Genomic DNA, 9,013 nt, shown 5'->3' with positions numbered 1-9,013 from the left:
TTTTTTTTTTGTTTGCCGCTTCTAACAATACCGGTGCTCATGTTACTCGTGCTGCTTGTGCAACTCGGGGATGGATAGACGAAGAAAAACGGGGAAGTGTGCAAAAAAAAAAAGTGTAATAATAATAATAATCGTAACCTAACTAATGCTAAAGCGAAAGGAATAAAAATGAGAAAGGAAATAGGTACTGGTGCTTGCAAATGTACCACAAGATTTATATGGAGATGAGGGCCAAAATTATGGTAGTAAAACTCTTAAATAAGCACACATAGACATACAATTATACATAATTAACAACTTATATTAAATTATTGCAACTCTGTCTCCTCTCCATCCGTGAACATATGATTACGTGTACCGTGAAGAATGTTTCCCCTATTGTGTGTGTTTGCTGTCTTACCTTTTCCACTTCACATCGATTGCGGAGAAGATGTGTGAGGCTGTACACTTGTATTTTATTTCCGCCATACCGTCCCTTTTGTCTCATCCCTTTTGTTTTACATAATACTGTGTTTCACTATTTTTTTTTTTTAAAGACAACCGAAAGAACAAAGGGAGGGGAAAAGCTCCTCCCATCTGTATGTTTTGATTGGTGGAGGTCTCGACACGATGCTATATGATGTTGTGGAGTTGTTGGCAAACTACGTTCAATACATCAATCTCACAGTGTTGATAGCTCCAAGTGTCTTTCCGCCAGCGTACAGTTCCTTTCTTCGATTTGTGGGCAGGGCGATGAATGCCATTTCCCATGGTGGCGGTGTAGCCGTGACAGTCAATGGCACTTCAAAACATAATAACACGACTCGCATGTTTGAAGGTTCCACTCTGAACTTGCCCAAGTGGATGCCCCCAGATTTGCGTAGGGTTTTTGCCCTCACAAACATTGTGGCACCGCTTTCCCTCGTCGTGCTTTTTGCGCCGGTGCTAGGTCCACCCCAATTCATTGCGTTTGCGTATGCGCTCTGTACCGCGGTTTTTTTCTTGGCCGGATGTACGTTGCTTCTTCACGCACAACATTCATTGGAAGTGCTCGAGAGCGGGAGCGCACTGTTGAAACTGGTGCGTGCTATCCCCTCGGACACAAAGGTGGCAATAGCTGCAGCCAGTGCCGTTTCTGTGGGCTTGTTAGCTGCTGTTGGTCTCACACTGCGTCTCATCTGGGGGAAGCGAAGGCAGGCACAACTATTGGAGCAGCTCCGGCATTTGGAACAGGCTCCACATTCCGTGGAGGAGCGTGTAGCTGAGTCGCTGATGAACATTGCTGCGAGTCACAACGGGTGTGTGTGGAGGGATGGCGAAGGCGGCATGGAAAGACCGGTTGAAGAGCGAGAGAGGGAAGAGACCCGTCTGCGTTGTGCGAAAGCAGAATTGGCGTACCAGGAAATGATGCAGCGGCGGCATGGAGAAACGCATGCCTTTTCATTATGGTGGGCACTGTTGAAGTTGCTGGTACTGTTGGGAAGTGGAACTGCCGCTGCTTTTCTCCTAAGGAAGAGCCTGTGGGAATCGACTGAGTCGCTTTTTTGCAGCCCGCTAATATACTTCCCAGTTAGCATGCTCCTTCTGACGACGTTCTTTCTCGCGTTGTCGCTCTCAGTTGGTCTCTCAGAGGGCGGTCGCCGGTGGCTATTTGATGCAAAGCTGTGGTTTCGGCATTTGTTTCTTTATACTTTGCTACTTCTCGTTTCCTTCCTGTACGCCCCGCTCATTCGGAGTGCCATCGGTCTCATCCCCTGTCGTGATGTGGTTGACAACAATGCTCCTGTCGCCTGTGGAGCAGATAATAAGTCTACTTCCGTTTTGGAGGTTGATACCTCAAAGTGGAGCACTACCGAGGCACGAAAGCTGATGGTCGGATCGAATGTCTCTTGTGACAGCGTAAACTTCTTTCTCTACGCGTCTGCCTTACTCACGTCAACTACGTATGCCACATTCTTTATTTTACTCTACGGGCTCGTCACACGACAGGCGCTGCTGGCCTTGGAGCACTATCCACTTGAGGATTCAGGGAGCTGTTCTGCGCGGTCAGCGGAAGTGGTGCCTGCAATTGGTGGAAATACAGCAGAGGCATTTCACCATTCAGGAAATTTCTTTGGCAGAAAGTGGGAACCAGCGCGGGGAACAGTGCCGCGTGAAGGAGTAAGTCAAAGTGGTCGTGAGCGCATGAGACATAAAAATTATTATGGAAGAGTTCACAGTTCACAGAATGAGGTGCACTTTTTGTATGCGCCGTACACCTTCTCCTGGCGTTACTTCAAGCTTGTTGTGCTGGCCCAAAAAACTGCTGTGGTTATATTTTCTGCTGTTATGCAGGAAGATGACGGTTTGGCGAGTCCTTGGACCGGCTTCATTGCCTCCGTTATCCTTCACCTCGGGATGCTTGTTATCCTGGTTGTATGTAGGCCGTACTCCGGACCCGTAGAATTCGCGTTGAGCCTGGCGTTGCAGCTCATGCTAGTTGTACTGGCAGCTATGGGTTTGGTGTCCTCGTTCAAACCGGCAGTCGTTTCGAGATCTTTATGGTCGTTTGTCGCGTCCTGTTTCCTCCTTGTGCCGTGCGGTGCCATTCTCGTTGGTGGCTTATTGGCTAGCCGACGCCAGTGTCGTTTAAAGCACAGAAAGCGGACGAAAAGGCGGCAGCGGGGAAACCAAGTTTGTGGCTTCCTTTGGGATTTTTTAACGTGTGGTCTACGACCCAAACCAAAGCACTCCGGTTCGCACTGGTTCTTGCATCACAACCAGGAGCCACGTAGCTATCAAATCTTTGTACCAGCGTTGTACTTTTCACTCCTTAAGACTGAACTCTCTGCAAATGCGGGACCGCTAGGGGCGGCAACATCAGATAGGCTGCGGCGGGTAGGCTCCAACCATCTCCATTTACGGCACAACAGAGTAGGAGATGGGTTCAACTCACGGGCGGCATCACCGTCACCGCCGGCAGTTGACCACTCAGTACCGCCTGCGAATTCGTACTCTACATGCGGGAGTCCGTCTCCTTCTGCCCCATCGGCAAGGCCGGTAGTGACTTCCACAAGCCGGAGCAGGGAACGTTGGGCTCATGTACGGTCGGCATTGTTCTCTGGAAGGTTGAGAAGTTGTTCACCAGCCAAGACCTTGTTTAGCATCCGACAAACGCCAGTAACCTCTTCTACGTGGCGTGAGGAAACCTCTGAGCACGGCGGAGTAACAACTCCGCAAACGCTGGAGCCTACATTGTCTATTTCGGCCTCCAGCTCGCCGTTGGCAGAAGAGCACCAGTTATGTCAGCGTGCCATGACTGTTCTGTTTTCTACAGTAGGTGGCGCATGTCGTTGGGGGGCGTCACCATGTGTAGATGTTCAAAAAAGCAACACGCGCCGCCGCCTAAGTTCAGTGGCGGTCTACGAAAGAGGAAGTTGTCCCTATCAACTAATTTCGCGACGCAACCCGTGGGCTTCTCTGGAAGGGCGGCATTGCGAAGCATTCTTGGAGCGCGCACAGGCGGTTGCCGCCCGCCAGCGGTTGATTGACTTTTATCAGAACCAGAGAGTTCACATGCTTCGGAAACAGCGTGCGGTCGATTGCTACATAAATGCGCAAGCTGCTCAGATGGTGCGGTGGCTCCTCATTTTTCTCGGTATTAGCGCTGCTGCTGCTGCCGCACTGTTTTTACGAGGTGTACTTCAAGTTGGGGAGAGACATGTGGTGGTAGGTGTGTTACCCAATTGCAGTGCATGAGAGCTATTTTGATAAGTTACATTTTCTGTTCGTTGCGCCAGTATGTCCCCGAGCAGGTAAACTCGATGGTACATACTGTGCATGCGTACACGGGAAAGCAATTCATCGATGATGGTCCGCATCTGCACGTTGCAATTTTATACTGCTTAGAGGGTAATGATCGACAGTATTTTGTTTACATCAAATGGGTTTCGTCTGTGGGAATACAGTTATTTTGATTGGGCTCCGCATGACCTCTCTTTTAGTTATTGGGGAAAAGAAGAGGCGAGGACACCCATACATGTATATGTGCACAGCCACGAGCATCTGCTTTTTTGTTTGTTATTGTTTATTTGGCTAATGGTGTTCTCAGATACCCAGAGGATACCCAAACGTTTGACCAGGACACAACCGAATGACAATTGTATTGTATCCATTGCCTTATTTGCATTTTTCAATAAATTAATATCGCTATTACGGTTATTAGCAGTATTATTCTAGCCTGCTTCTACGAGAATGTTATTGTTATTATTTTCATTGGTGTTACCGCCTTATTTTTGTTGGTTAAAGGCATTGTTCCAGAAATTTTTGCCTTCAAGGTTTTTTGCTTGTCATTTCCTTTGTATTTTTATGCATTGTTGCCTACGGGAAAACGGCACTGGGAACTGTTCGTTCTTGCAACCACTGTATTTTAACGGTAGGAGGAATAAATGCCTTTACTGTGGAACTTTCACTTCCTTATTTTGTTGAAGAAACTGCCGATGAATCATCGCAGAAAAAAAAAATCTCACCTTTTACAGTTTCACTTGGCTTGTTGCGACTAATTATATGTTTGTGCGAATTCTGTGCATGCATTCATGTGTGTCTGATAGGTGCAACAAAAAAAAAAATGACAGAGAAGCTAATGCTATTCCGACTTTTGTCATCTCTTTCCCCTTCTTCTTGTGCTTGCTTCCTTTCCATATATTCGACTTGCTTTTTTGACCTCCTTCGCACTTCGTCGTGACGGCGGCACCTTCGACAGTGTTTACATTTGTAACAACACTAATAAAGTAAAGAGGCCCAGCAATCATCTTTTTTTTTTCAAAGGAGTTAGAGAAAAAAATCAATAACGAGAAATACGAATATTTAGAGGGCAAAAAAAGGCGTGAGTGCAAAAAAGAAGGCCCCTCTTTTAAAAAAGGAGGTATCCCAGGCAAATACACAAGTATTTATAATATACATATATCTGTTTCTATAGTAATTTAGCATCATGGCTTCCGTCGGTAATTGCTTCCGTAGGTTCATGAGCGTGATCACTGCCGTTTTATTGGCTTTGAGTACAACCATTTACGCCGTGTGCCTTTCAGTGGTTGTGTTTCGTGAAGTGAAGCGGGACCGTTTCACCGTATTTCATATGCTCAGCGTTGCTTTCTGTAGTCTTTCTCTCTTTTGCTACGCCGCGCTGCATTGCATTAGCCTGAAGCAGCGGTATTTGCTGTACATCATTACCTTCGTGTTGTTAATAACATTTGGCTTCCTCACTCATTCCACCGGTCTGACGTTACTTGTCGTTTTGGACTGCCGCGACTTGGGAATTCTCAACCACTCGGAGTTTTTTGATGCGTTGAATAACCCAGCGGAGCTAACCTCCATGCTGAATGAATCGGGGACTATTGATAATGAAACAGCAGTGATTGGAAAGTCGGGAAGAGCCGTGCATAGCTGTTCGTTGCATTCCATGGTGGTATTTGCTGCCTGTGTTACGGCATTGTTTCAAATGCTCGCATTGTTTGATGTGCAGAAGGTTCTGGTGGAAAAAACTAAGAAGAAAATGTATAATGTTGATGTTTGTGGAGTGCCTTGCGTTAAATGAGCGAATCCCACCTGTTTTTACTCATTTTTTAAAAAAATTTACACCCACTTTTACCATATTTTTCTCTTTTCTTTTGTTTTTCTTTTTTGTGTTTGTCTTTTGTTGCTAGGTGGGTAATATGGCGGTGTCGTGGACCGCGATGGTGCTTTTTTTTCTTTTTCTTGTTCTGTATTCCCACCGAGTATGAATATACGTAGGTATTTCTATACGGAGGCACATCGGTTGTGGTCGGTTTCCCGCTGGAAGGGTTCTACTCATTTTCTTCTGTATTTTCCCGTAATTGTTAGTCCCCTATTCATGTGTATGGAAGAGAATGTGGATGGTCTTTTATATTTTACTAAAATTTACCGCACAGCGCTGTTTGTTTGTTTGTTTCGTTGATTTGTTTGTGTTGCTGGTAGTGGGACCGTTTCTTGCTCTTCTTTTCCGTACATTTTTTAAAAGTTAAACTTCTTTAAGAAATCACTGGCTTTTTTCTTTATATATTACTTTTTTATCCATTCTTTTGGTGTACCCCCCCCGTGCTGTTTCGAAATGAGTCTCTGTGATTGGCTGTCACTGCAGTAATTTGGTGTTTAAAGTAACACTAAAATATAAAAGGAAGTAGGAAAAGGGGGATGCATAGCCGGTTCATGACACTCGTGTGGATATTTTCCATTTACGTCTTCGTTCTTGTTTTTGATTTTCTTTTCCATTTGCTTTATATCCTTTTTTTAAGAGAAAAAAAATCGAGGAGGTGAATATATTCCGAAAGTTCGTCATCGTAACATTATTATATGAGGGAATACGGAGGGGATGAGGCGATGGGCCTCATCTGACAAGTGTGTTGGGAGATGAAAACAAAAACAGCACCAACAAAAAAGTGGAGAATATCGAAACGACGCTAAATTTCATCAGTTAACCAATTATACGAGCGCCTATGAACATGAAAGAAAAAGGAAAAGGAAAAAGAAAAAGAAATGAATAGACAAGAGAGAGGGGGGGCGATAGCCCGGGATTACTTCTGATAAGTTTTTTTTGTTTTCTTTTTGTCTTCTCTTTCCTCCTTCCCCTTTATTCGCCGACGCGTTTAGGTCCCCGAAGGATACAAATAGAGGAGGAGGAGAGAGAGGAGGGCTACTTTTATCTTTTCACTTACCAACACGATCACCTCCTCCTCCTCCCTCCACACACACAAAAAAAAACATACTGTTGTCTTTTTTGAGTGATGTTGTTGAAACCATTTGGTACCGGAAGCCTGCCTGATACCGTACGCATTCTTTTCTTTTTCGTTTCCGATTCTTCCATTATTGATATATCATTTTGGAAGTGATGTTTGCTGTTGCTACTGTGACTTGCGAGATGGCATTACTGTTACAGCATATTAATTGAGTTTCGCAGTGCGACTGCGTGCTGTTTCGTTACGGGATGCCACCACTGCTTCTGTTTTAGTGTAATTGATGCAAAAGCCTGGAAGTGAGCCTTTGAAAAACTTTCCAACTGTATCCCAAACATCATCCCCCCTTTTTTTCAACTTCCTCCTGTTTTCCCTTTCCCTTTATCTCGCACCTTTCATATAAAAATAATGATTGTCATTGTCATCGTTATTATTTTTAATTTTAATTTGTACGTTGACCTCTTCGGTTTTGTCACGTAGGCCAAACACTGACAACTGAGGGAAGATAGAAACAACTAGTCGCCGTGATAGGATAATTGAAGCAATCAAGGGGAGGAAGACGAAGAAGAGAAATCCGCCAAGAGAAGCAAAAAAAAAAAAAGTATATAATAGAATAAAAATAGCAAGTAATAATCGTACGCAAACAAAGGACATCACGAAGAAGGTTTACAACGAAGTAGCTGAACGAAGGAGAAGAAACGAAGAAAAGTGACGTATTTGAAGGGAAGGAAGAGGAGAGTTCTCGCAGAACCCATATCACGGTTTTAATATCTTTCATACTCAGTAAAACCAGAAACAATGGAAGACATGAACCTTACGTTCAAAGTTGTTATCGTGGGTGACAGCGGTGTTGGGAAGTCCAACCTCATGACTCGCTACACAGCCGATGAGTTCAGTCAAGACACGCCGGCGACTATCGGCGTGGAGTTTATGACAAAAAGCATCAAAATTGAAGGGCGGGACGCCAAAGTGCAGATTTGGGATACCGCTGGGCAGGAACGTTTCCGCGCCATCTCCCGTTCGATTTACCACGGAGCGAAGGGGGCGATGCTCGTCTATGACATCACCAACCAAACATCATTTGATTCCATTTCCACGTGGCTTCAGGAGCTCCGCGCCTTCGTACCCGCCACGTGCTCTATCTTTCTCATTGGCAACAAATGCGATCTTGAGCACCTGCGTGTGATCAAAAAGGAAGTGGCTGACCGCTTTGCCCGTGAAAACGGTTTGTCTTTCCTCGAAACCTCCGCGTTGGAGAAAACAAACGTAGACAAGGCTTTTGAGTGGCTTGCGAAATCGGTGTATGACCATGTTGTGGCGCCGGTCGATTCCGCTGCAACGGGCAAGCGGCCGCCTCTTAATGCAGGCGCGGCAGCCAAAAAGCCAGTGAACCTTTCGCCTTCCAATTCCAACCAGCCGGCTGGTAAGGCGAGTGGCGGGTGCTGTTAAGACTTCAGAAAGCGATTAAGGCCTGGATAGAAAAAAAAAAGGTAACTTTGGTAAAAAAGAGAAAAAGGAGTGCACACGTATATGTGTATGTTCGTGTTCGTGTGGTTGTGAGTGGTTGAGTAGGGAAACGAAATAAGGAGTGGACGGGAATTATGCATACATACACTATGGTGTAAAGACATTTGTTGTATCTAACATGTGACATTTGCTCAAGTAACAAATGCCCGATGGAGTGGGATGTGTGGGGAGTATCAAATACTTGGGCGCAGCTTACCGCTTTTTTTTTGTTGTTGTTCCCTTCCATGCCCTCCCTCCCTTCCTTTTCCCTTTCTCTCTTCCTTTACGAACCTTTTGCCCCTACACCTTTCTGTGTGCCTCTTTGGTTTGCCAGGCCCTCTTTTATACAAAGCTACTCTGACAAATCTTGCTGTTATTAAATTTCAATCGTGTGTGTCCGTTTGCTGCGCTCACGGTTACACCTCTGAGACTGCGTGCGTTATGTTGCGTATATGTTATTACTGCGAGCGCCGCATCTCTCTTTTCTATTTAAAAGGGAGGGAAAAAAAAACAGTCTCAGGTTTCTGTGCTTTGCTGGTTAACAACAACCCTTCAAACAAGTGGATAATTGCGCACATAAATAATATAAGTAAAACAATGCTCACTCGTTATTTCGATTCCATCCCTTTAGTTTCTCCACTGTTCTGTCTTTGTGTTTCCATTTTTTGTTGTTTGTTTGTTTGTTTGTTCCCTTCATATTCGGGTTTGGTATGGCTGAATGTTTTGAAATAGGTAGGTCAGCCTTTTGTGGGTTTGGTGTAGTCGTTGTGGTCATAAAGGCTTGGGATTGGGGGGTGGGA

The 9,013-nt window shown here is 45.1% G+C and overlaps 3 protein-coding genes across 3 annotated transcripts; all 3 read left to right on the top strand.

The window, feature by feature from the left end:
* Positions 1-609: 609 nt before the first annotated feature.
* Positions 610-3,717, top strand: TEOVI_000862100 (uncharacterized protein; the record flags this gene model as incomplete). Its single annotated transcript, XM_067220763.1, has 1 exon — positions 610-3,717. The coding sequence occupies one exon, from the start codon at positions 610-612 to the stop codon at positions 3,715-3,717; it is 3,108 nt and encodes a 1,035-aa protein (XP_067076864.1).
* Positions 3,718-4,948: 1,231 nt separating this feature from the next.
* TEOVI_000862000 (uncharacterized protein) lies at positions 4,949-5,551 on the top strand (the record flags this gene model as incomplete). Its single annotated transcript, XM_067220762.1, has 1 exon — positions 4,949-5,551. One exon carries the CDS (start codon positions 4,949-4,951, stop codon positions 5,549-5,551), a length of 603 nt encoding a protein of 200 aa, XP_067076863.1.
* Positions 5,552-7,505: 1,954 nt separating this feature from the next.
* Positions 7,506-8,156, top strand: TEOVI_000861900 (small GTP-binding protein Rab11; the record flags this gene model as incomplete). The annotated part of the gene is made up of 1 exon (XM_067220761.1): positions 7,506-8,156. The coding sequence occupies one exon, from the start codon at positions 7,506-7,508 to the stop codon at positions 8,154-8,156; it is 651 nt and encodes a 216-aa protein (XP_067076862.1).
* Positions 8,157-9,013: the final 857 nt, after the last annotated feature.

The sequence above is a fragment of the Trypanosoma equiperdum genome (assembly GCF_001457755.1).
Source record: "Trypanosoma equiperdum strain OVI genome assembly, contig: ctg_1224, whole genome shotgun sequence".
Classification (NCBI taxonomy): Eukaryota; Euglenozoa; class Kinetoplastea; order Trypanosomatida; family Trypanosomatidae; genus Trypanosoma; species Trypanosoma equiperdum.
This window is presented reverse-complemented; position numbering and strand designations above follow the sequence as displayed.